Source organism: Drosophila bipectinata, chromosome 2R (genome assembly GCF_030179905.1).
Source record: "Drosophila bipectinata strain 14024-0381.07 chromosome 2R, DbipHiC1v2, whole genome shotgun sequence".
Lineage (NCBI taxonomy): Eukaryota > Metazoa > Arthropoda > Insecta > Diptera > Drosophilidae > Drosophila > Drosophila bipectinata.
The window spans coordinates 8449723-8477479 of NC_091737.1; the positions used below are offsets into that span (position 1 = coordinate 8449723).

Genomic DNA, 27757 nt, shown 5'->3' on the forward strand with positions numbered 1-27757 from the left:
AACATTTTCATTGTTGGGGGCTATATTGTTAAAAAAAAAACCAGTATTGAATGAGTAAAATGATTTTATTGAAATAATAGTGTTTAAAGATGTTTGTTTCTTTGATTAATAGATAAATTGTAAATTATTAAATAAAAAATAATAAGATGTTTGTAATTTTCCACTACTAACCTAGTACTTTCGTGCGATCTGGTCACACTGTCAGTCGTTCGTGAATTTTGTGGAAGCCCGTCTGCTGATGTTTTCGTCGTTGCGGCGGATTTTCTGATTCTCACTTGGTTCGCGAATTTCACCCAGCCTACGTACCGCGCTCGCTATATCGCCCAGCAACATAACACCGATCCGTGAAGGAGTTCTTTGTAAACAAATCGTAATTGGCCTGCATTTTGCATAATTTACGCAACGAAGGGGCAGCTGCGTGAGTGCGACCGAGACCCAAGACCGACACACAGACGCAAGAGAGAAAGAGAGAGGGCCTGAGGAGGCGCAGGCGAGTTGGCAGCCAAGAGGCGAAAAAAAATCAAAGTCTTTTCGAAATTAGTTGCGAGCCCCCTATAAATAGCCCAATATGACGCGCTTGAAACATTTCTCTTCATAGACCGATAACCAATAAACGAATATAACTAAATGCTCAGCTAGCAACCTCATATCCTAAGTGGTAAGAACAAGTAACAACTCGGCACACGTCATACGCATTTTGCACTGGTGTGAATGTGTATGTGTGTGTGTGTGTCTGTGTCATAAATTTTAATTTTTTGCATTGATTTTTTTTCTCTCTTTTTTTTTAAATAAAAAATTTAAATAGTCAGGCGACAGGTTCAGACTTGCCTGTTCGGCATTCCAATTGGTCCAGATAATCCAATTAGACTCGGTTCGGTTTTCTGGTCAAGTAGAAACCAACCCCCGGAAAATCAGCTTCCTTTTATGGTGTTTTTGTTGTTGCTGCAGCCCTTCAATCAGCTGATTTCGAGCCCAAAAATTTTCCACGCACTTGTGACCTGCTAAGCGGAAAATTTTCGGCTTTTTAGGTCCAGAGCGGCGCATCTAATGTAAACAGTAGGACCCTCGAGGAGGAAATCATTGCCGGTTTCAGAATAGAGTCCCCCACCCACCCCCTAGCGACCAACCACCCGAGTGACACAGTAAGCCTTGGCAGCAGTACCAGAGACTGGCTCTCAGCAGCTTTGAGCCGCTTCGAGTGCAGCTTTTTGCAGCCAGCGAAAGCTTTCTTTGTCTTTCGGCCAAAGAGTTTTCCGCCTGCCACGACCAGCTTGCAAAAATCACAGTACCATCCACAAAAAAGGGTATTATTAAGCAGACTTTGTAATGATTCTCTAATTTTGAGAAAAAGTTTCCAATTTAAGAAATAGTACTAATTAGTTGAATAAATGTTTGTCCAAAAGTATCTAACAGATATCTAACAATATCCACCTGCCATGGCAACCCATCAAGACTTCATCTGTATCCCACGAATACTCTGCCAAAGCTTCGTTTTGGCCAAAAGCAGCTTTTCCACGCTTATTGATTCAGTTTCTGTCTTCTTTCCTGTTTCTACTTGCAGCCAACAATCGACGCAACAACGCATATTCTTAAAAAAATAAAATAAAGTGTTAAAATTAAATAAATTTTAAATAATTCTTTCGATTAAAAATAGTGTTTATAAAAATCAATCACCATGGCGCGCATCAGTAGTTTGTTTTTTAATTCGTCTGCGAGTTTAGAGACTAAAAAACTTAATTGATAAAAATCAGAGTTAAATAAATAAAAGAAAGCTAAAAAAAAAAAGTAAAAATTTTAAAAAATAAATCCATTAGCTTGTGAGTGCAATATAGAGGATATAGACGTGAGATTGTTCCAGAAAAGTGCAAGAGAACTAGACATTCCAGCACTCCACTTGACGGGGGACTGCTTTTGAAACCCAAAAAGACCCAACAACGCTGACAAAGCTTCGGTTAAACTTTCTTCAAGACTCCAAGGGTTAATCGCCTAATGGCAAGTTCGCTCAACAAGACGAGACACAGGCGCAGACTGGCTGCGATCTCGTTCCTATCGAATATCTCGTTAGATGGCACCCACCGGGACACTAAATTTGGCGCAACATTCGGCAGCAGCCTGCTCTGCAACCATAATAGGAATCCAACCTCGCTGGGACTCGGCACAGGAGGCTATCATCCGCACTATCAGCAGCATCACCACCAGCGCAGCCACTCGGCCACGCATCACAACCATCAGAAGCGGCAGCAGCAGCAGCAGCACCAACAACCGCACCAACAACAACAACAACAACAACAGCAGCCACATTATCAACAAAACCAACAACAACATCAGCAAAATGGAGCTCCTTGCTCGCCGCTCCTATGCAGCGCCGATGTCCATATGGGCATCGATGGTGGCTTCGGTCTGGACGACTGCACCACAGCCGGCGCCGGTGCTGCCAGCGATGGTGACGGGCATTTTAGTGAAACTGAAAATATGGGTCACCACCTGATGAACGTCCTGCCAGCCAAAGCCGGCCAATCGGCGCCGGCTGAGCGACGCAACATAAAGCGCCCGACCTCGTCTGGCCGTCAGCCCCACCAGGCAACAGCAGCAAGTGCTCCGGCACCGGGCAGTGGCAATATGATCAAGCAGCAGAACCAGCTGCAACAGCGGCAGGCACGGGCCTGCACCGCCGGCAGTGGGGGATCGGGTGCCGAGAGTGGCAGCGATTCCGACAGCGTCAAGATACCGCTCAAGGTGTCCAATCTGGGCAGCGGCGGTGGCGTTACCGGCGGATCAGGGACAGGAGTGTCATCGGCCAAGCTACTACCGCTAAGGGAACGGTGAGTCACTGAAATTATCTATTAAAATTTTTATTTTCTTATGGCTGTTATATCACTCATAAAACCTTATAGCTCTATAAAATTAGAAATAAAATAAAATTTATACGGTTAAGGTCTATAAACCATGTCGGATCTGTTATCTATCGAGACAGAGTACTGGACTAAGATATAGGAGCTCTAATAAGATTCTATGACGTGGGAAACTAAGGAGCTACATCCATATATAAGAAATACCATCCAAGATATCTATTAATTAGTCTGAACCTCAAACACCTGAAGAAAAACCCGCTCTCTTGATTGACAACTGACGTCAAGTGCACAGAATTTTCCAACATTTCCTGAAAATGCTTTTCTTTCTTTAGCAACAATCCTCATCCCAGCTGGGTGAATCACTCTACTGGATCTCCCGGAATTCTAGCTCAATTCAATTAATTTTGTCGTCATAATTGGTGTCGGTTTTCCCTCCTGCCCCCCAGTTGATTGAGATTTCCGCCAACGCTTTTGGCCAATTGACACTTGGCTTCTAATTTGCTTACAAAAGTCTCAGAGGCGATCGAAAATGCTGCGTAAACCGTGCGAATTCAGAAACAATGAACTGAAACCCCCAACAACTGGCCGAGGAGGGTTTATTTATAAACGTTTTCTGAAATTAAAATAAATATTAAAATATTACCCCAAGATTTTCCCTATTTTCGTGTTCGGGGACTTTCAATGTTTGCACGTTTTTGGCGCCTGCTTGGTCATAATTAGAGTGGGCCTGTTGCTGTGGCTGTTGCTAAAAATACGCCTCGAATTTAGTGGCTACTGGTCAGGAGGGGCCAACTGCTCGATTCATTCATTCAACGACGTGTGCCAGCTCAATTAACGTGAATTAGAGAGCGTGCCCCGCAAAAAGCCAGCCAATTCAAACAACAATTGCATGCTGGCCCAGCGCGCCCTCTGTTTTTGAAGGAGGTGGTCGTTTAAAGGGGGTAACATGGTTGTTATGCTCTCAAAAAATAAATATTTTTGGTTGGTTTTTTCTTTTTATTTTTGAAAGATTTCTGGTTTATTTTTTGGTTATAAAGTAATATTGTTTGAGATTTAACTAAAAGTAGGAGAGCTTTTCAGGTAAATTCCTTTTTTCGGGTTCTTAAAGTATAAATTTCTTTAAAAACAATGTTTTTGAATCAGTGGACTCATTTTCACGTGAAATACAAAGCCAATTTTGATAAAAGTTCAAACTAATCTACGAGATACCAAAAACTAGTAATTAAACAAGGCATTTGTTCTTAAAATGTAATATTTTCATAAGAATTACAACGAAAATATTACATAGAACTATCTACAAAAAATGATTCAAATTTTAAAGCTCTTTTTTTACAAAATCATAAGAATTCTTTAACAATTTTGTATTTCTTTATCCCCACATCACCACAAAGTTGCTTATAAAAGTATATTATTTTATATTAAAAATAATTCTATATAAATATAATCATTTTTTTTGTTCATAAAACCCACATACCCCCTTAAATTGAAGCTTTTGTTGTGGCGTCGATGGTTTGTCACGCATTTAAATGACCTGTCAGCGTTACAATCGCTTTGTTAGAGTGTGTATTTTCGGAGGCGACAGGTGAATCATGGATATTATCTATCCAAGAGCCTAGCCAGAGTACACGCAACCGAATTGCGCAATGGGAACCGCTTTTGGCGGAGAGCGAACGCCAATAAGAACGCCAATGAAACGCTCGTAAATCGCTAGACTCGTAAACCTCCTTGAACTTCCGGCGGGGCCTCCTTTCTTTCTGTAATTTCTTGGCGGAAAGCTCTCGCCTCGTTGAGTGCTGCATCCCCAGGAGCTTTCACCTCAATGCCAAAACAAGTTACGTTGAACTCTCGAATAGTCGTTAGCCCAGCCAGCTACCCAGCCAGCTGCAGTCGTTGCGCTTTGACAAACTGACCTTGTTTCGTTGCAGCTTTGAATTTTTCAATTTTTCAGTCGCGCTCGGCCGACGTCTCGGCATTTTTTCTTCTCTAGCAACCCACTCGTTAGTGGTTTCGATTTCTTTTGCTTTTGGGGTGTCACTCAACTGGTGGCCTAACCCGTTTCGGGTCTAGGGTCTGGGAGGTCTCGGATGCATTATTATTATGGTTGTCATCTGAAATGCACTTGGACCCCGGCCAACTGGCTTTTCATCGTCCTGTCAGGGGCATTTGTTCTGGCAAATCATGTTTCCGTTGGCTAATTTGCTAACAACACGAAGAAAGCCAAATTAGTTACCTTATCGGATCTGAATGACCAATCATATACGGCAAGACATCTGATAAGATAGCTTGGAATAGATCTTGATATTCGGTTTTATTTGAGGGCCATATCGGACGATCTCTCAGCGGGGTTATCTTTGAACATGTGGCACTGATCGTATTTTTCTGAGATTATTTAAGCAATCGATAAGGCGATGTCAGGTGATATAATGGTTACTTAAAAACCCCAGCAAGTAGCTATAATTCTCCCAACATTCTGACTCACAGAAACTCAAACTTCTATAAATGTTATCCCCCCACAAAGTACTATTTTTTACCCACAAATCTTGGGTTTCATTCACAAAATAGCAAAAAGTCCCATCTAGGAATACTTTGAAACTTCAGCAGTTCGTAAACAAGGCACTTCCAACATAGTATGGTTTGTAAATACCCACAATTCTAATATTACTCTACTATTTCCGCTCTGGAATGGCTAGAACTATTATGACACTGTCAGCACATCCTCCTCAGTGGGCAAATTGTTGCAATGCCAAATATTTTGTTATGCGATATGGAAGGGATTCCTAACTTTCCTGCAAAGTGCTGCGCATGCTCGAATACCCCCCGAGTCCAAGGGCTCCTCCGGATGAACACAAATTGCGACGCAATTCGAAAACCAAAACAAACCACTTCAGTCCAGTTTTTGTTTTGAAACCTGAGACTGGTGGAGTTTGTTCCGATGAATGGGAACCGAGAAGAATGGACAAAACTTTACCGAAAACGTAAACAATTTTTTTATGTGGCAGAGATATTATAATCCCCTTTTGCACTTAATTTCCACAGAGGTTGCGTCATGGGCCCTTAATTTGATTTAATGCCTCTCCGAGGGGCAGCAAGCCGGCAACGCCAAAGCTTGACATTGAACTTGAGCTGCTGCCGAGCTTTCCTGCTGCCATCCTCCTTCTGCCCTCGGGGGTAAGGACAATGTCAATGTCAATGTCGAGGCTGCAAACCTGTCCAGGCCCCCCGTCTTGGTCCAAAAACTGGGTAACCTTGGGCTTAGAGTTTTATGCAATCGACGACGTAATAAGAACCGGTTTCCCTCGTTCTTGTTCTTGTTTATATTCGCATACGCACCACATATATATATTATATATGTATGTGTCTTTTTTTGCAACCCAACTTGTGCGAAAGGTTCTAATCCTGAAGCCTGACAAACAGGCGTTCAAGGTCGTCCAGCGAAAGGGTTGATTTCGAGGACCACTGATATGTGTGTCAGTAGAACAAAGAAATGCAAGATGCAGGATGCAGGATGCAACCCTAGGACTCCTAACTGGTCTAGCTTGTTGGGTTTGTCTTGAGGGGATTTCGTAAAATCAACACAGACACTCCCATAAAGCTCCATTTACACGCTTGTCTATCAAGAAACGAACGATAAGCTCCGCGCTGATAAAATATGCCACAGTCACACGAACGCTAATCCACATTGCAAACACAAATATATGTATTTATTGCAACTTCTTTGTTGGATTCGCTTAAACAGCGATATAAAACACAAAAGCCACTTATCATCCCAACAATTGCGACTTTATTTGCATATAACATATAGTATACATATGTATGTACTCGTCTAGCCAACAAGCCAACGGTCTGTGGCCCATCATATCTGGCCATTTTTCATTAATGTTGTGTCTGCCTGCTTCAGTGGCTTTCGCCACTATATTTGGCCATAAAAAGCGGATTGGTTTGGTTCTCCCATGTTTTTTTATTGTTATACTCTTGCAAAGGGTACTATTAAATGTTGGTTAAAAGTATGAAAAGCAGTGATAAAAATAAGTTTATATCTATAAGCAGATAGACAATGTCCTTCAGTCTTTTTTAATGCCTTTTAATTGCTCAGTTTTAAAGCTATACATTTTTTAGGATTTTTTTAAATTGCGGAAATGCTTACAAATATATGGTATAATGTTAAAACAATTTTTCTATTCGGGCCATTATAGCCTAAAGCTGCCATAGAAAATATTGGGTAATACTTTCCATTTTTTTTTAATATTAAATCGTTACTTTATATCCAAAAAGAATGAACTATTATAAACTATTAAAAATATTTAAATACTTGATGAACTATTTTATTTAAAGTTGTTTTTTTTAATCTACCAATTTTACTTCTATATTACTATATATATCATACTAGTAGTACACAAAAAACAAACTATATAATCCAAATATTAAAAAAAAATACATTTTAGTAGATTTCTTGGTGTTGTAGGGAGTTTAAGCCACGTTTAGATCGTTGAAAGACTGTTAAAATTGCTTACTTTACTACTTCTGAAACTACTTTACTAAACTGAAACTACTACTTCTACTTCAAAAACTTTAAATAATTACTCAAAGGGTATATAAACTTCTCCTTCCTTCTAAGTAACCTTCCTTTTCTTGTTTTATCTGAAGTTCCCCCGAATGGCTTTGTGACTTTTTTGAGGAAAAAGTGTGGATTTCATAAATAGCAAACTAGAGAGAATCGAAGCATACTTCTTAAAAAAAAAAAAAAAACAATCGTATTTCATTGCAAACAAATAATTAATTGCAAAATGTAGACCGGCCTTCGATAAAACATGTAAATATACACTATTTTGTTGCTATTCCGCTGGCCTTATGTAATTACTTTTGGCCTAAAGCTAGAAAAGTAAACAAGAGTAGCCGGAGGTCTTTTTCGGAATTCTCCTTTGTGTTTTCCGTTTGTTTACAAGCGTTTGTTCTTTTGTTACGCTCGCCTTTCCTAACACGATTATTGTTATTGTTATATATATGGTTTTTGCTGGTTTACCGCTCAAAGGTGGACCTGGGACCTTATCGAGGTGAGAAGAGGAGCTATAAGTTCGATTGATTACGGTTGCCCCATGTGCGTCATTCTCCCAAATATTATAGGGGACCTCAACAATCTCGTAGTGTTTTTTAAAAAACTCGTAATGCAAATGCATCTGTAATATTTTAATTTTTATTTGTTTTGATGGGCCACTTGAAACCCCGGGCACGTGATCTATTCAAATGGATAGTTATATAAAGAGTTGGCTTCCATTAACATCTGTTTGCTCGTACAGCTCGATGATAACACCAGAAACAACAACAACAAAACACAATGACAAAAGCCAGTTCTCCTGATAAAAGCAAAATTGACTCAGTTGATTTGATTGCTTCACCCAAACACAAACAAACAAACATACACCCATACTAGTCAACTTTTGAAAGCTTTCTGACACGATCTAAGATTGGTTGTGGGGCCTGGGCCTGGGAGGAAGGGGGGGTGAGCGGGGCAAACATAGCGCAATTAAAATATTTTCGATTCGGCGGTGAGCTTGATTTATTTGCCTGCTCTCGTGTGCAGACGCGAAAAGTATATTTGTTTAGGCGTTTAGTAGCAGTATTTCGGTCAATATTTGCAAATCAAAGAGATAGACTCTCTAAAGTACATCTGAAAATCACAGCTGGAAGTGCGGCCTAGATACTTTGGCAAAAGTATCTTTTAGGTTTCTATAGAAAAGGAAATAAAAATTTAGAACAAGGCTGTTTTGTAATTACCAAGCTGATAAGGGTTTATAGTTAAAGCCATGAAAACATAAGTCTCTGTTATCAAATAAACATTTCAAGGGAATTTTATCACATTTTTCTGGCAAACTTTAAAGCTCTTCCAACAGTTTTTGAAGTCGAATTTTTTAAACTTTCTCTTAAAGACTATTCAAGTCAATATATGCAAAGCGAAAGGATAGTTGTATCTTTATAGTTCCAAATACTGGCAAGTGTATTCAAAAGTAAATAAGTAAATAATAGAACAGCTGCTTTGTAATTACCAAGCTCATAAACTACAGTCTCTGTTATCAAATAACATAGTGTAATGTTTTCTTATCACACTTTCCTGTCTAAATTAAATCCTTTTCCAACACTATCGGTAGTAGGATTTATTATTACTGCCACTTTTACACTATTTTAGTGAATATTTGCAAATCAAAAGGAAAGTCTCAGCTGGAAAAGCCTTCCAGATACTTTGGAAAAGTCGAAATAGATATTTATTATCAAATAAAAAATATCAAAAGTATTTTAACACACTTCCTGCCAAACTTGAAAGCTTTCCCAACACTTTTTAAAGTTGAACTTTTAATATTGGTCATTTAACATTATTAACCATCAAAAAGGATAGATTCCTTCTAGTTCCAGATATCTCGGCAAAAGTGTCTTGATATTTCGAAAGAAAATTAAATAACAAAAAAAGAACAAGGCTGTTTAGAAATAACTCAGCAGCTTATCGCCTCCATAATCAAACAAAAATTTCAAGGATATTTCATCACACTTTCCTACCAAACTTGAAGCTTTTCCAACACTTTTTTAAAAGTACAAATTTCAATACTCTCACCTAAAATACCGAGTATTTTTGTAAATTGATCCAAAATAATGAAAGAATCTGAATATTGTTTATTTTATCACAGGAGCTCAGCTAAGACTGGAAGTAGTTCCCAAAAAAAAAAAATAGAAAATATAGAAAACCTATGGCATAAAAACACGCACACTTGCATCACTATTTTTTGGGTGCAGCCACTTATCTCTTTCACTCACGCACGGGGTCATTATCTCTTATCACCAGACACACAAACACACACATGCTAGTATCTCACACCAAACTCCATCTCTATCACGCTCATTAGCGAGTCAATACGAAAAACAACAAAAGCAAACGCATGAAAGTAAATGTTTGCCCGGCCCTTTTCCGCACAAACAAACACACACACACACACACATAGTGGGAAATAGGCAAACGCATTTATTTTGGAGTCTTGGTAGCTGGTGCTTCTTCTTCCTCTTCTTGTTCAGCTGCTGCCCCCCATCTGCTTAGAGTGGTTAGGAAGTAAAAATAACTTCTGGCTTGGCAACTCTGCGAGCCTGTTAGAATGCTCCAACTAATTAACGGGTTATGACAGCCTAGGCGCCGCCACCTCCATCATAATAATTCTCCATCAGAGTCCAGGGGGACTGGGGCCAGGGGCTTCTTGCCTGAATGGCAGAGCTCTGGTTGCACTTTGTCCGACTAATTAACGCAAAATCGTCACCTCGAGGATTACCCCACACTCGCACTCGGAGTTTTCCGGCTTTAACCTCGACCTAGACCAATTATCCCAAGGTAATCGGCCAGGCGCTCAGCCACCACAAAGACGTCGACTTCAGTTGGCTAATTGACTATTTTATGCTGCTTTTCTCGTATTTGTTGTTTCGGCTGGGCTGGCTGGGCTGCCTAGCTGGCTGCTTGCTTGCCCTTCAGCGCATACAATGCAGACAACACACTTGCTCACACATTGTATGTCTGTGTTTTTGTGTTTGATTTCCAAAAATACACAAAACAACCACAAACACACATCGCAACACAACAGCACTAGCGATAAGGCGGATCGCCCTTAGACCCCGCGTATACGCACAATGGAAAATCTTGGAGCGGTGCGGTGTCGGTGCGGTCTCGGTGGCGGTGCCTTCTTCTCGGCTCTGTTGCCCTGTGAAAATATCGATCATTGCATGAGGGGTGTGACGAGGCCTCCTGCTGATTAGCCAAGGGATGGATGGGGGTGATGCGGTTCCAAAAATAGCTGAATTTTTAGGAAAAAAAAATAAATATACTTATAGATAGGGAAGAAATAATATACATAGTTTTATACAAATAATATACATACCCAGCACTAATCTAAAAATGTTTTGATAAATATATTACAAGAAATACATTTTAAAATAAACTTTAGCTTGAGATTATTATGAAAATAATACCTAATACCCAGTACTAATCTTAGAAATATTAAAATAGAAATTCTTAAAGAAAATATTACAAAAAGATTTCGGTAGCTAGTTTCGAACTTCAGCTTGAGATTATTTTAATAAACTCACATTATAATAATAATATTCTAATATTATAATAATAAGCTTCAAATGATTATAAAAATAAAAATTATACCCAATACCCAGTACTACTCTCAGTAATATTTTAAAACAAATTTTTAAAGAAATTTTTGTAGCTAGTCTCGAACTTTAGCTTGAGATGATTATAAGAACATAAAATAGTAATTAAAACCCACAACTACTTAGAACTACCAAAACTTTCTAATATTTGAATTTAAGATTTAAAAGAAATAAATTAAATCAAAGAAATAAAATAAAGCTCTTTAGTTAGTTTTGAACTTCAGCTTGAAATGATTACCAAAAGCGGCTAAAAACTCATCTCTTGGCTCTTCGTTCGCATTTGTCATTGAATTTATAAATACCGAAAATAAACGTATTTCGAAAAAAGCAACAACTGAGAGGCGAAAAAAACAACACAGCCTTCAAGGTTCAGCCCAACGCGTTTTTGTATCGCTCCGCGCATGTTTTTCACGCTTCTCGGATTTTTGAGCGCCTGTTGCTCCTTAGATCGTTTTGATTCTAACCGATCTCTGATTCTTGGATTCTTGTCTCTTCCACAGAACCTTTAGCAATGGGGCCAGCGACCAGAACCTGCAGCCGGAGAGGAGGGCCCGTTTAAACACGGCGCCTGGTATGCGGGCGGGCTCCAATTCGAGCATCGCCGTTGGAGGAGGCCTGAAGCGTACTTATGTGCTGAGCGGGTCCAGTGTCAGTCATATTACGGATGACAGCAGCACGGAGAGCCTGACGCCGGCGGGCAACTTTGCGGGCAGCTTCCGCAACAGCCTGAGCAAGTCGGTGCAGATCAGTGATGGCAGACGGGGAACCGGAGCCCAGGCGCTGGGACTGGGTCAGGGCAGAGATGAGCGGATGGTGTTGGTGTCCCGCAAGGTGCCCTTTTTCATATTCTCCGCTCTGCCGTACTACAAGGGCAAGAATGGAAGGTGAGTTTTGGCTATCCTAAGCTTACGTAAAGGCAATTAATAATTATAATGTTTTCTATTCCAGGGCCGAGTTCCGCAAGGAGGATCGTCGTCGCAGGAACCCTTCCACTTCACGCCCCTTGAGCTCCATCAACGATGCACCCTTTGATCCTTTTGATTTGTTGGGCATCCAAAAGGCCGAAAGTGGTCAGGTAAGACTACTCTATAGAATAATAAAGACCTATTCTTAATAAAATTCGTACTTTCTTAGGACATCTCCTATGGCCACCTGTTGATACCTTCGCGTCAGTATGAAAAAGAACGCAAGAAGCATGGAAATGCCTCGACAAACCCTTCCATTTTCGAGAATCAAATGGAGATCACGAGTACAGCTGCTCTTAAGAACCACGGCATTGCAAGGTTGGTGTCGGATCTGAGTCGGTTTCCAGAATCGAGACCAGTTTCGTATCATTTTTGTACAACCCATTCAGTCAGACCCATTATGACCATTATGTGCCATTTGAATCATTCATTAAGATCTCATAACCGAATGATTAATATATAAGGTTAACTAAACAACGTAATCCTAACTTGTAATGGATGATATTACTTTATAATGTAGTATTGTAATCAGATATTCGAAGCCCAGTGTTTACATAAAGCTTCATTGTTAGCTCCTCGAGTTACCTGGTAATTGGAGAGCCTATCTTTGGCTCGTGTTGGGCCGAGGGGCCAGTTGGCCAGTTAGCTGACCAAACAAGACCTATTAATCTGACTCATGAAGAGCCGCTTGCTTGATGTTATCCAACAAATAGAGTATCTCTAAGTCAGCACATTTTTGGCTTTTATATAACACAGAAGTCGTAAGATCCAAACCGTATTGCTTGCTAGGCAAAAGATACTATTCGTAGTGATATTATTTTCAGTTATTATCTTTGTTTTGGTTCGGTAATAGTTGACCCAAATGAGAAAAAAAAAACCAATACCTTAATACATTATGTGGCATTACCTTTTGCTAATTCATTTAACGCTTTGCACTACTTCGTTTCAGCACAAAAACCATAACCAAACGTCAAGGCAAATGGTAAATTTAAAAAACAGCTAATAAGACAAAATAATTTACTGTCCAACCGCGCTATGGATTCGACCAAGACTCCGATCCATATCGTGGTTGGTTGCAAAAGAAAAAAAAAACAATAAATGTAAAGCTTTTAGTCCACTAACCAATATCACATATCCCAAAAAACACACACCCTCTGAATTTCACACACATCCCACGAACAACGATGATGCTTCAACTAACCCCAACCCGCCTTCTCACGCTCTACTCTAGAATTCCTATCTTCCTATATCTTGAAAATACTTTAAATCTTTTCCCCAAAATGTTCATAGGTGCTTCACGTATGAGAACAACAACCGGAACAGTGCTGCTAGTCCCACGCCAGACTTGAAACTGGACATGGACATTGAGAGCGTCATCCTGGGGGATTCATCTCGTGGGCAAGCAGTGAGTCTACCTTCTTTTTGAAAAATATCTCCTTTCTAAAACTCCATGTTTGTTTTTAGTACTCGGCCAGCATTTTGGATGATCCTGAACTGATTGCCGGCAAGCACCGCACCTTGCTTACCTTCACCTCGTACATGACATCCGTGATCGACTATGTGCGTCCCTCGGATCTGAAGAAGGAGCTGAACGACAAGTTCCGTGAAAAGTTCCCCACCATACAGCTCACGTTGAGCAAGCTGAGGAGGTGAGCCAAGATCTAAGATAATACCAAGATTAAAAACTAATTATAATATTGTCTCCTTCAGCATCAAGCGAGAAATGCGTCGCATCAACAAGCTGGACTCGCGCATCGACCTGGTCACCATCTCCCAGGCGTACGTGTACTTCGAGAAGCTCATCCTGGCCAACCTGATCAACAAGAGCAACCGCAAGCTGTGCGCCGGCGCCTGTCTGCTGCTCAGCGCCAAGATGAACGACGTGAAGGGCGAGGCCCTCAAGAGCCTGATCGAGAAGACGGAGAGCGTGTTCCGGCTGAATCGCAAGGAGCTCATATCCTCGGAGTTTGCGGTGCTGGTGGCCCTGGAGTTCAGCCTGCATGTCCATCGGCACGAGGTGCTGCCCCACTACCAGCGGCTGCTCTACGAATCCTAGGACTGGCCAAGCCGCTTCGGCGGCGGGGAAAGGAGTTTTCTGGCGGCGGCGCAGGCTGTGCAGCAACTAGTCCGCAAGGGCAGTCGCAGGAGTCGGCGAGGCGCTGCCTACTTTTCGGCGGGCGATCGTACTTAACCGCTCGGCCGTAGCATACTTACGGGTGTTGGGCTTTCAAACGATTCAATAATATTGCTAGATCTAAGGCGTAGCTACATAAGTTCTTTTTGCTAATGAAATACGGAAGACAAACAAAAAAAAATAACAAAAAAAAGAAAATAATTATATCCATAATACCCTTTTTCCCCAAAGGGTTCGTAGGCTCGTAAGTGTTTATGTTTTAGAAAAGTTATACGTATATTGCATACAATTTCTTGGGTTTCTGTTATAGACATTTCAAAAATGAATAAACTAAAGTTAACAAAAACGAATTAATTTATGCATTGATAAGTTAAGCGCTTATCGCACTCGCCCCTGTTGTTGTAACGCTGGTAATATTATTATTCAAATTTCCGCGGCGACGATCTCGGCCTATTGCCGTTTGCTGCTTGCCGCATGCCCAAAGCTGGCTAATCCGCCCCGACGGTTTTAAAGATCCCACGTTCACCCCTTCCAATGGCCCATGGGGGGCGGGGTGCCCCCTCGAATCAAATCGCATCGAGGGCCCATCAATCAGAAATCAATAAATAACTGACGATCGATTATTTGCCAGCGCATCAGGCGCTCAGCGACCAGCAACAGGTGGAGTGGCTGGAAAAAAGAAAAAGAGTTCTCTACCATAAACAAATACGGGTGCCGATAACCCAAAAAAAAGCGGGCTACGCACACGTGCCGTAGAATTGTAGGGGGGATCTGCGGGGGGTTGGACGTGCCATGCACATTGACTTTTCGGGCCTGTTACCTCTTTTGTGATAACGTTGGCTTTGTACGAGTATTATTGTTGGCTCGGGAAGCGTTTCGGGCAGCCAGCAAATGGGCATAGGTTGCTGCTACGTGTTTGAGTAAATATATTATATATTATATATGTACATATATGTAATGCAATGCAATCGTTTTTAGCCTTATCAGCAATCATTTTTATTTGTTCCCTTTTAGAGGTAGTGACTATATAAAGCTAAATTATACCCTAAACACAGCTTTAAATATATAAAAAAAAAGTTTTTGGTTTCGTTTTTCATAAAATACATTTTTTTTAACAAGTTTCAGATCATTCTAATCATATTTTCAATAAAACTTACAATTTAAAAGTATATAAGAAATCAACATTTAAGTCCATAATGTACCCTAATGTAATGTCCATAATTTTGAAAATTTTCAAAAAATAATTTTATTTATTATTTATTTTATTTGTTTATATTATAATACACATTTTGAAGTTACATTAATACATACTGTAAGGATCTTTTATTTCATTTTATAGATATTTCCATTTAAACTTAAAATTTCAAGTTTCAAATTCATTGTCAAAAATTAAATTTATTAATATCACTATTAAACATTTAAAAATTTAAAAAAAAATATTTGACCTATTTATTAAATAATACATATTTTGAAGAACTTTTAGATCATTTTATACATATTTAAATAAGATAGAGGTATACGTTATAGAGAAGTATGAGGGATTCATTATTTAAGTCTAAAATATACTCTAAGCGTTGCTTTAAAAAATTCATAAAAATAATGGGATTAATTTCTATTATAATACAAATTTTAAAGAAATTTCATAATATTTTATAGATATTTTAATTTAAAGTATGTACCTGGTAGCTTCCTTCCAATTAATTTACAATTTAAAAGATTTATCATTAAAATGTAATCAGCTAAGTTGAAACATTTAATTGAGGCACATTTGAGATTCAGTTCAAAAAAGCTCATTAGCAGAGTCAGATGGAACTGCCGGAGATAATGACATGATGGCATATCAGTGCCCCCACCCCCCAGAGCTTCCCCCCGCCGTCCTGCTCGATTCTCTGGCTTGCCACATGTAGCTGCATAATGAAAGCGCTCAAAACTAATTAACGCGAAAGCCGAGCCGGAACTGAAGGTTGTGGTCTCTCCCTTTGCCACGCCCCCCTTTCTCCGGTTCTGTCTCTATCGCTACCTTTCTCTCTCTATGCGGCCATTTTCGCAATATCTCTCACTCTTGGCAGAGAATGCTGCTCGACGGGTCTGTTCGCCTGACATTCACGTCTGGCGTTCGTCTAGGTCGCGGGGGTGGGGGTGCCTAACCCTCCCCCACTGCCACTGCCACCAGGAGGCAGAAACAACAAAAGCAGCAAACGGCAGCAGCAGAAACGTCCCCCGTTTATTACTCATTAGCACGCACTGTGCTGTCCGGAAGCCGGCCAGAAACAACAATAAATGAACGGCAGAAACTTTTGCACCAACTTTGGCTCATTTATTAAGAACAAAAGTGCACTGAGAGAAAAGATTTGAAGATTTAAATCAAATTAAAGAAAGAGAGAAACAAGTCGAGATACTTTTTAGGAAGTTAGAGATACTTTAGCTAGACTTTCCCTAGAGATACCAGTGCATGATCACTTTAATTAATTTCTCTCAGTGTAATTACACTCACAAGCCTAACGCAACGAAACTTTTTCATTAAAATTTCGTTTTCATTTATTAGACGTTTCTGGGTTTGCGTTTCTGGGGTATGGCCACCCCCACCCCTGCTGTTCTAGGCCACCCCTAGTCCATGTCTTGGCTTATCTTTTGTGGCCAGGGTTCGTTAACAGTTGTTAGTTAGTTGAGTAGTTAAGTTTGCCATTTTCCGCACACACACACACACACACGCACGCGTTGCTGATTGGAAAGTTCTTTCTCTGCTTTCCTTCCGGGAGCGGAGGAACCTTCTGCCATCCATCCAGCTGCTGTTGGTGCTGCTGCCATCAAGTCCATGTAAGGCTTCCGACGACCCCCATCGAACTGAGGGACCGATATACCATTTGCTGCTAGTGCTGCTGCTGGTGCTGCTGCTTCTACAGCTACTGCTGACGCGTTTCTTTTGCCGCTGCTACCGCCGGTGCTGCTTCTGCTGGTACTGGTACTGGTGCTGCTGGCGCCGCTGCTGCCCCTGCCCAGGCCCATGCCCCTGCCCCTGCCCCTGCACCCCGCACCGCGTCCTCCTCGGTCGGCGTCCGAGTTGCCTGTCGACTGTCTGTGGTTTTCTGAGCGCCTGCTACTATGCGCCGAGTTAATTGGTTTGCAAACAAATTAACCAACGTGGGTGTGTACGTTTCCTAATTAGCAGCTTTTGTAATTAAATATGCCCGCAGCCATTCAGAGTGGCAGTGGTGGGGGGTCCGGGTGCCCTGGGTGGGGTTTGTGGTTGACAGGGGGATGGGGGGTGGGGGCGCCAACAAACTATGTACATGTACGTGTGAGTGAGTGTGTACAATGGTATAGCGGTTCATACGGCTGGCAGCGGCGTCTCCAGCGGGCAACTTCACTCAGCTAATGAGCCCAGACAATGAGAAATCCCTCTTGACTGACGCCCCTGTCAAGTGGATTCGAAGGAAGAGGAAGCTGCGGGAGAGAAACGACGGGGTGGTTGGGTGGGCTGGGGCTGGGGGAAGGCACTCTGACGTCCCAAATGAAAATGCATTTTAATTAGGGGTTTTTGTTGGGTTTTTGTTTCAAGTTGTTGTTGCCGCTGCTCGACTGCTTGCGGTTTCATTCATTAGTTGAATGGAGCTGGAGCAGAACAGGGTTGTCAGGCTACGATGAAGGGTATTCCAAACTTCTTGATTTAATTTTGAAGCAAAATTTTGTTTTTTTCAAAAATTATAAGTATAATATGTGTTTTTTTTTAACTTTTTATTTTTATAATGATGTTCAAAACATTTGATTAAATAGTTAGTATTTGTTTTTCATTTAGTTACAAATTATTATTAAATTATTATTAAATTAAATTATTAATCTAAGCCCAAATTTTGTTTAAAATCCACTTTTTAATGCAAATTTTCAGTAGACTTTAATATACATATCTACTAATTGGATGGATCGAGATTGAAGATTAGTAACGTGATATTACCCATAAATATATTATATTAATAAAAATCTGAAACTGATCGTAAAAATGTCTCCGAACGTTTTTTATTTATAGAAAATTCAAAAATTTAATAGTAAAATGTGTAAAACCAATTAATTAATAATATACATTAGTTCATTTGTTCATTAGTTCATCATACATTAGTTCAATCCTAATATTTCTATTTTAAGGAGATATATAATTCTATTTTATTAAAATTTTTAAAAGACATATCCCATCCAAAATCGACAACCCTGGCAATGGATATGCACACGAAATGGGACATTGAAAAAACGAGAAGCAAAACCTGGTCAGTGAGCGAGGAGTTGGTTCTGGGCCAGGCTGAAAAGATGGTTGGGGCCTTGTCGGGGGGTAGCCTGGGGTTTTTGGGCTTAAATGGATGCATAGCACCCACAAGTTTTTTTTTTTTTTTTGGCCATGCCATGCCATGCCATGCCATTCATTATAAACGTTGTTGTTCCTCGTTGTTCAATTGAATCGGTGAGTTGGGCGCAGGAGAAAAAAGGGTCCAATTAAAAAGCCACAACAATTAACGAGCCAAGTGAGTTAACTTGGCATAAGTGGAATTTTAATTGGCAACACGAGAGAGAGGTGGAGAGCGAATAGTGTATAGTTGGTGGGAGCCCAAGGGGGGTGGAGGTGGGTGGAGGGGGGCACTGATGGCCAAACAAGCAGGAGCCGAGTGACTTGCCGAGTGCCGATAAGTGCAGCGAGTGTGCGGGATGGAAGAGATGGAAGAGGTGGGGCCGTGCGGCCAAACTCTCGTTATGGTCTCCACAGTCCGGGAGTAGTTAAGTAAATGAGCATTTTGTTTCACTAATGAACACTAATGAATGCCAGAGACAGCTCTTGGATTTAGCCTTGTACGTGTGTGTTTGGGCTGGTGTGTGTGTGTTTGTTGGATGTTCGAGTGTGTGTGTGCGTGTACGGCCTTTTGTTGGTTTGGGGGGGTTTTGTGTTGTTAATTAATAAACATGAAAGCCCGGAGACCCGGACTCTATTGTGTGTGCGTGTGTCTGTGCTTGCCCCGTTTTCAAGGGGTTAAAATAAGCAATTAGTTGGATTTTCGACTAGGCGCTCAGCAACGTGCAGACGCTGAACAGAAAACCCAGGCAGCCAAGGCAGGCCAGGCCAGGCCAGGCAGGCCATTCTGCTCTTCCAGCGCCGAAATGAGAAAGTTTAACTAACCGTCGCAGTCGCCGTCGCCGTCGCCGCTGCCGTTGCTGCTTCTGCTGCTGGTTCTTCTAACGAGGCGGCGGCGCAGGAGTCTGACCGCAGGAGCGAGAGAGACAGTTGGGGGAGAGGCTTACCCCGCCTAGACAGAGATGGGAAGATAGCCCCGCGAGGGAGTCCAATCCGCAGGTAAGCCAGCCACGCATCCATCGTGGCCCAGAGGGGTGGGACGGCCGGTAGAGGCGGCAGGAGGCGCAGCAGATAGCAGCGATGGCCTCGATGGAGATAGAGTCGGAGGAGTTCCACGGCCATGTGGGAACCACTTTCCTCTTGCAGCAGGCCATGCCCGGGCTCGCTGCTTAATTGGCAACCGCCGATGAGTCGAGCAATTAGCATGGACATGAACCAGCGCCAGAAATGACTAATGTCTAACAGGTGTGTCGGGGGAAAGGGCCTGGTCTTAACCAGGTTGAGTAGGGTCAGGAATTTATTGCTTACACGGCAAGAATTAGTAGTTACGTGACAACTAGGGAAATAACATTTTTACTCTCTTCGAGAATACATCTTATAAGTTATAACTACTATTTACACAAGATTTAACATCACAGTGTTTATAAAAAATGAATTAATTATTTCTTATAGTATTCTATATTAAATATTATATTATATATCATTTATTTTATAAATATTTACACAAATTTAAAAACTTTACTAATTTAATGGTATATTATTATATCTTATATTATTTAAAATCAAATTGATATTAATTAAAATATTATTATTTTTACTTAAATATCCTTTTCCCTTTCGAGATCAGATCACTTTCTGAAGTCTTGCGAACCTTATAACCCTAAAAGGCTTTGGGCAATAAAAAGCCAATTAATACAATGCCTTCTAAGGTCACTAGCAGCTTTCCTCATAAACGTAAACAATATCTCAATCTATATAGATCGGTTAACATGTATGTATGATCCAAAAATAAATCACCAGAACTGGGCACTGAGAGACAAGTTCTAATTGTGAAACGCCTCCAGAATAAATCTTATGCACTGCCGGGTCGAATGAATCACATTAATCGGCTGGCAATCAAGATATAATCCATACGTTTACATAAGACACCTATGACAGCCAAAGCCACCATAACTCTCCGGCGGAGCTTGAAGCCGTGCTCTACCATTGAGCTGCCAGACGCGATGACTTTATAAGGCGAAGCGCCGATCGACGCGCCATTGTCTGCCACCGAGCGAGGTGCGAACCTGCGGAGGAGGCTACCTAGCATGACACTGCGAAAAATATTTTATTTATAGATTTAAGGGTTTTATACTCTGTACTCTAAAAATAAAAGCAAACAAAGACACTTAAGAAAACAAGTATTAATACTGACCCACATGGCGTATACTTCTTTTTTTTAATTATTCAACCAACGGGTGTTGTTATTACTCTTATTATAGTTTTTATTTTTATTTTAAGTTTAAATTTAAAAGGAACACCCAAAATAATTTATAATCTCTGAATTGTACACTATCTTGATACATTTTTGAATATTTTATACGCAATAATAGACAACGCTTCGTATACTTAATTGTATGAAATTACAGTCTTTAAATATGAAATTAATTGCCAAATGAACCTAATATATACATACGTATGTACATACATATATGAAATTACTGAAATGAAATTATACCTCAAAATTGAATAATATTTCTTTCAGTGCCTGAACCCGTTTGAAGCTGTCGGAAGAAACCGCTCACCAAGTTGCCCCCCTGACGTCAGCGATTCAAAATACCTATTCGAAAACAGCAAATCGCGGGGGTCGACTCTCTGTGGCAAATAACAATCATTTACATGACAAGTTTTTCGCTCAAACAAGGTGAAATCATATTTTAGAATACGACCAGCTCAAGAGCGACTCAATCGTGTTTGTGAACGCGGAGTGACAAGATCCCCAGACTATAAACTTAAAACTTAAATAAACAAAAACTTAAAATGCCGCTGCGCAGGAAAGATGACTATATCCCGATCAAGTGCGAGGGCTGGAACGGAAAGTTTGAGTATCCCGAGGGAGCTGTGAACAATGTGTCCAAGATCCGGCGCCAGAACCAGAACGTCACCAATACCAATAACTTTTACGGATTCAACACGGAGCCCATTGTCCTGCCCACCGAGTGGGATGGAACCTTCGTGAAGAGCGGAGAGACCCGCATCAAGCAGGAACGCAATCGTTCCGACGATCAGGATTACTTCGACTATAATACGGAACCCACCATTTTGCCGCCCGTATGGAGTGGAGAGTTCGTCACCGATCCCAACGATGTGCGCATCAAGCCGGAAAGGAATTTCTCCGATCCTCGGGATTACGCAGAGGCCCACCGCTTCAAATTGATCAAGAACTGAGATTGGTAGTATCCGAGATCCTGTACCTGTACCACAGTCCAAGCTAATCCTGCAAATATTGCTCACGTTGTGTTTGTTCTTTTGGTTCCGCATTGTACCTACGCATATGTACTTCTCTCCCCCTAACCTAAGCGTTCGTTTTAATTAATTTTTATGATATTTATTTGTACACTTAATACAAAATAGCAAATAAAATATGGAAATACTAGAAAGTTCCGTTGTGCAATGATCACCTTCAGAAACGAGTCGACAGTTCGATTAGTGTGGGCGGTGAAGTGACCTTTTAAGGAAAACAATTCGATCTGAATGGAAACGTTTAATTTATAAATATAATATTCGTTGAGAGAAAATGCATATTCCATGACTAAGCTTAAAGATTACAGAAACCTTGAGTGTAATTCACTTTGAGACTAAACCCAACTTATTGGGCTTTCCCACTTTCAAAATATGAAATGTTTACTTTCAGTTAATTAGAAAAAGAAATTATCTTCCATTTTTAAGCAAACACTGATAGCAGAATATCTTAAACATTTCTTAGAAATCGCAAGGCTTTTGCAATCCCAATGTAAACACTTACCAAGCCAAGAAGTAATTTAAGAGTTTGTTTTTAAAAAATGCAATATATTATGAGGTCGCAGCTGATAATTTTTTTGTTCGGGGAACCACAATGGTGATAAGAAATCCTATATAAAACGCGCTCTGTCAATTTTTCCCTTCAGTCAGTCAAAATGCGAAGCTTTCAAGTATTATTATTTAGCTTGGGATTATTTAGTTTAGTTTCCAGTCAATCTGCGAGTCTAGACGCTTATATTTTACAAAATCAGCGGCAATACGATGCTAAAATCAAGTCTTACGAAGATCAGTTGGCAAACTTTCGGACTTTATTCGCCAAGAGGCTGGAGGCGATCAACCTACAAGCTGATTCCATGCAACTAAAACTGGAGGAGGCATCTGCCCGGTTGGACCCCATCGCCTTGATCGACGGCTGGAGCAAGCAGTGTGTCCAGAACTATTCCTCCAGTATTCCAACAGTGACTGCGTCCCGGGCGGCGTTAGTCAAGTGTACGGAGAGTATCAATGGAGTTTTGAACAATGTTGAAAGTACCTATAATTCTCTAAAAAGCTACTATGCCAACAACCTGAAGAATGCGTTGGCCAATTGTAATAAGGTTTACACAAAGGCCCTATTAAACTACACTGTCTGTGTGACCAAAGTGGTAAGACTCATTGAAACCTTTACAATTTTAAATAATTAATTAAATATTTTTATGGTCAGATCGCCGATGCCAACCAGTACACAATCACCAATCAGAACAACTTTAACACATACCTGAAAAGTGCCGAATGCACGGCTGATTCTAAGATACGATCCTCTTGGCAATGTGCTTTTGGCCAGGTTTACTCCACAACGGCCACCGTGGAAGTGGCTTTAAGACTGGTCAACGATTGCATCGAAAATAGAAATGTATGCGGCTCTAATTTGTGCGATACTGGTTGTCCAGTCCGAAAGACGGTGAGTCTGAAGGAGTTCGATCTACGCAACGAAACCCTCCAGAATCCCTTCAGATACACAGACCAGCATCCAAATTGCCTGGAAATAAGGTGGAATTAATAAGTTTAGTAAAAGAAACATTGCTTAAATGTATAAATATTAAAGCAATAAGTAAATAATCTGTTTTAAAGCCAACAATTTATTAAAGATTTTAAAAGTTAAATAAATAAAATAAGTATGGAGGCTATGTAGTCGACACTGGAATACCCTTGCTGAGTATATTAAACATATACTAAAACATTTGTTAATGAACTTTCTACTCATCTGCATTAAAATCATTAAGATTATATTAAAGTATGATGATTCATATATATTTTTGAGAAAAGGTTTAAAAACCATGCAACGTCATTAAAAAGATTCTTAGAGGGTAGTTTCGGTTTTTCCGATTTAAAAAATATCAAAGCCAAATTAAGTTAAATACAAATAATAACTCAATTATTTATTTAGCAAAGAAGCATTATTATTTATTTAAAACCAACTGAAAAAACAGTAAACAATTTTCTATTGAACTGAAATGGCTATAAAAACCGCATGAAGTCAACTTTAATCTTCAATCAACTTTAAAATGCAGAAAGTTCAACTTGTGATTGGTGTTATTATAATTCTGGCACTTGGAGTGTCTTCTCATCGGGATCGGGACTTTGATGTCACCGAGTCCATGGTGGAGTATCTGCAACTTTACCAAAGTAACTATGAGGCGAAAGTAAAAAAATGTGAGGAAATGCTGGTTGACTTCCGCAAAGGATTCGCCAAGGAAACAAGAGGTATCGATCTGCAAAGGGATCTTTTGAGAAGCCGGGTGGAGGAAGCCTGGTCCCAGCTGAAACCCATGGAGTTAATCGACTCCTGGCATCGTCAGTGCGTCCGGAACTACAGTTCGGTGATCCCTACGACTTATCAGGCCGGGGCCTCCATGACAGAGTGTTACATAACTGCCAACACCTATTTTAATGGCATTGAAAGTAGCGCCAAGCACATCTGTTCCTCCATCAAGAGCCTGGCAACTAACACATTTGGGAATCACAAACGCAGTTGCCAAATAGGCCATAAAAAATCTCAAGCAGATTATAATAATTGCATAAAAAAATCGGTGAGTTTCAGAGAGTATATGATGAAGCTTATAGAATTAACTATATTCCTGTTTACAGATTACCACATTGGATACGGACATTTCCCGACTCTGGAGTTCGTTTCACAAACATTTGGATGAGGCCAACTTTAGTGCCAAGACTCGGATTCGAATGGCCTGGCTCTGTGCCTTCAATACCCTATATACCACCAGCAACAATCTCGGTTCCTCGATGCGTCTTATTAACGACTGCATCGCCGGTCAGAGATCCTGCGGCACAATGTCCTGCACTTCACGATGCTCCAACCAAATGCGCTTAGATGTCCAAGAAAGAGATTTCCAAAGTCTTACCATCAAGAATCCATTTTATGGGGGAAATAAACATTTGGGATGTGTAGAATTCAGATTCAAATAAGATGAAAAATATAAATATTTTAGAAATTTAAATTAAAATCTGAACAGGAGAACAGAATACATCCAAGAATAAAACTAATTTGACCTTTTCAGGTACCTGCAAGAGTTCTATCAGAATTGAAGACACAGATGCTCAAAAAGAGCCGACCAAAGAACCCAAATCCCGGAATTCCAAGAATTCAGAATCCCATAAAAGCAGGAATCTGCTTTGTGTGAGGTTTTCATTATAGTTTTTACTGATCCCTCATGCCATTATCTTGATGGCAGATGCGTGAGAAGAAAGGCACAGGCTACGATTTTCAAAATGAATAGAAAAGTGCATTCAAAAGGCCGAAGATCTCTAGACACGGGCTAACCGTGTGAAATAATCCAGATGCTTGGGAAACCTTGGAAAAAATCGAATGGGAAAACAGAAAAACTCATAGGTGATTGGAAAAAACTCGGAAAATAGACACGAGCAGGTAGACAGTCTTCTGGGAAAATGATCCTTTGTGTAGGGGAAGCAGATGCGACCGTGGGAGACTTTCCAAAATGTTTATCTCAATTATCGATTTTTCAACAGGAGAACAGAAAAATTAGGATGAAGAGTTGTGGAAAATCAAAGATTTTCGCAGGACCTACCTGTTGCTTGAGAACAAAAGGATGTCTTGCAGCCGGAGCAGCTGTGGGAAAATTCTTTTAGCCTCAACCGTGTATCCCTAATCTTCTCAGGATCGTGTGAACATTTTTGGTTTGTGGTGATATCAGAAGAAACATGGAACAGGTTATCAGCTATTTTAGCAGCTAATTTGGAGAAGAGTCTCCAGATTCTACCTGTGGGCAGGTGTCTGGGAAAATATACCACAGCTGCAACCTGTGATTCATCAAAGGCATTCGATTCTTTTGACTTTTCACAAACAATGAAAATGGTCTCCCGCCCACATCGTTTTTTAAGAATCTTAAAGAATTTGATTTTCCAGCCGGAGCAGCTGTGGGAAAATTCGTACAGCTGCCGTTGATCATCGATCGTGTGAATTTTCCAAAATTCATCTGGAAATTGAAAATTTTTCTACCAAGTCAACAGAAAAATGTGCAGCACATTAGTCGTTTTTCCAAAATTTTCTTCTACCTGTTGCATGTTCATGGGAAAATGCATCGAGAATTGACAATCCCAAAAAAATACCGCTCGGGGTTTCCAGGAAACCTGTTGCTTGTAGTAGACCCTCCCCCTTTTTAAAAAACGATCCTTTTTTAAGGATCCATCATCAATAGAATTGCAGCCGGAGCAGCTGTGGGAAAGATTTCATCTGCCATCGATCCTTTTTTCAGATCGTGTGAATTTTCCGAGCCAGCTGAGAAAATTTATAGTTTCGTTACCAGGCCAACAGAATTAAAAGCAACAGGGCTGCTGAGTTTTCCTTTGATGACAGACTTTTCCTACCTGTAAAAGGATCCTGTGAAAAATCAATTCATTTTTCGACCAAACCTGTTGCATTCCATTCCAGCAGGCAGCTGGGAAAATCTAACAAAAGAGCATCTGCCTGCTTTGCCCTCGAGCCAAAACCGTGTGAATTTTCCAACTCAAGCGAGGAAAAGGAAAAGCCAAGCACCAGGATAACAGCAGAATTAGCAGGACTAGACTCCGAATTTTCCTTGGGAAATTCGTTTTTCCTACCTGCATCGGGTCCTGATAGAATGCATATCATTTTCCAAAGACTTGTTGCATGGGAAAGGAATTTTTTAAACCTTAAAAAGGTTCCCCAAACAATTAAAACATTTTTTAATAGATGAAAGAGGATTCCTTGTCCTGGGAAAATGCAGCTGGATGGCAGCACAAGATAAAGCGATTTCCTGTAACCTGTTGCATGGGAATATTTTCCAAGAGCATCTGTGAGAAAATTTTAACATGAAAATGCAGTTTATCGTGTGAAAATTTGCGTCTAATCATGAAAATAGAGTATTCGCTGAACAGGAAAACAGAAAAAGGAATAGCAGGCTAGGAAAAAAAGTAAGGAATTTTTTCCCAAAAAAGTAAGGGATCCTACCTGCTATAGGGTCCTGGGAAAATGCATCTGGATAGGAGCACACGATACAATCATTACCATTTTCCGGCCTAATGAAGAGGCAGAACCTATTTTTCATGCGAAAGGTTTTTTAAGAGAGTGTGGGATCTTTTTGAAGATCTTAAATTCGTGTGAAAATGAAACCAAGGTATTGATTTGAAAATAGGCGTAAGAAGTATTATTTAAAAACATTTTTAAAATGAAACCTACAAGTCATCCAACTTGTTGGTAGTCTGGGAAAATTATCTTTACATCTTTGTCCACAATAATTACCATGAGAAAGTAGGAAAATGTTTAAGCGTGTGAAATTTTGGTAACTCTTTCAGAGCCTTAATGAGTAAGATACCAGGATTACAGAAATAATAGGCCATCAAAGTAAAAGGAAAATATTCTACCTAAGCCTGGAAAAGAGCAACAAGTTATATAAAGAAGTTCTGGGAAAATGTTCAAGGGACTGCAACACGATCCCCGTGTTTTCTTCGTGGGAAGAAATTATCACCACTAACAAAAGCCTTCCCATATCTTAGAAAAGAAAACATTAAACATGCCGTTATAAAAAAAGAGCATCTTGAGGATTGTCGGAAGCAAGATCATTAATAATAATACAGGATATCAGTTTTGTAAAAAATAAAAAATAAAACTATTTCCTGAAACCGGAAATTGATTCTTAATTTACAGCTTCCATTTCCAATCCCAGGAAGATCTTACTATTTTCTATCCTGCGAAAACTATTGTTACATATTTTTACATAATAATTAACATGAGAAAATTAGAAAATATAAAAACTCTTTCAGATCCTTAATGAATAAGCTACCAGGATCACAGAAATAATAGGCCATGAAAGGAAAAAATTCTACCTAAGGCTGAAAGAGAGCAACAAGTAATAAAAAAAATTTCTAGGAAAATGTTCATGGGAATGTAACAGCAACCCCGAGTTTTCTTTGTGGGAAAAATCTATTCAAGTATCACCAGAAACCAAATCCTGCCAATATCTTAAAAAAAGGA

The 27757-nt window shown here is 40.2% G+C and overlaps 4 protein-coding genes across 7 annotated transcripts; all 4 read left to right on the forward strand.

Moving 5' to 3' along the window:
- Nucleotides 1-199: 199 nt before the first annotated feature.
- LOC108132118 (CDK5 and ABL1 enzyme substrate 1) lies at nucleotides 200-14485 on the forward strand. 4 transcript variants are annotated; one of them, XM_043210418.2, is made up of 9 exons: nucleotides 200-658; nucleotides 1562-2822; nucleotides 11537-11920; nucleotides 11985-12111; nucleotides 12171-12319; nucleotides 12951-12983; nucleotides 13292-13406; nucleotides 13466-13650; nucleotides 13712-14485. In XM_043210418.2, exons 2-9 carry the CDS (start codon nucleotides 1990-1992, stop codon nucleotides 14055-14057), a joined length of 2172 nt encoding a protein of 723 aa, XP_043066353.1. In that variant the 5' UTR covers nucleotides 200-658; nucleotides 1562-1989; the 3' UTR covers nucleotides 14058-14485. The 4 variants fall into 4 exon arrangements, with proteins under 4 accessions (XP_043066353.1, XP_043066354.1, XP_043066355.1 ...); XM_043210419.2 differs by having other exon boundaries at nucleotides 200-418; XM_043210420.2 differs by lacking the exon at nucleotides 12951-12983.
- Nucleotides 14486-21187: 6702 nt separating this feature from the next.
- LOC108132191 (uncharacterized) lies at nucleotides 21188-21887 on the forward strand. The gene has a single exon (XM_017251514.3). It carries the CDS (start codon nucleotides 21268-21270, stop codon nucleotides 21673-21675), a length of 408 nt encoding a protein of 135 aa, XP_017107003.1. The 5' UTR covers nucleotides 21188-21267; the 3' UTR covers nucleotides 21676-21887.
- A 492-nt stretch (nucleotides 21888-22379) lies between these two features.
- Nucleotides 22380-23414, forward strand: LOC108132190 (uncharacterized). The gene is made up of 2 exons (XM_017251513.3): nucleotides 22380-22892; nucleotides 22952-23414. The coding sequence occupies exons 1-2, from the start codon at nucleotides 22404-22406 to the stop codon at nucleotides 23285-23287; spliced, it is 825 nt and encodes a 274-aa protein (XP_017107002.2). The 5' UTR covers nucleotides 22380-22403; the 3' UTR covers nucleotides 23288-23414.
- A 374-nt stretch (nucleotides 23415-23788) lies between these two features.
- On the forward strand, nucleotides 23789-24711 carry LOC122321121 (uncharacterized). The gene is made up of 2 exons (XM_043210543.2): nucleotides 23789-24317; nucleotides 24376-24711. The coding sequence occupies exons 1-2, from the start codon at nucleotides 23793-23795 to the stop codon at nucleotides 24709-24711; spliced, it is 861 nt and encodes a 286-aa protein (XP_043066478.2). The 5' UTR covers nucleotides 23789-23792.
- The last annotated feature ends 3046 nt before the right edge of the window (nucleotides 24712-27757 follow it).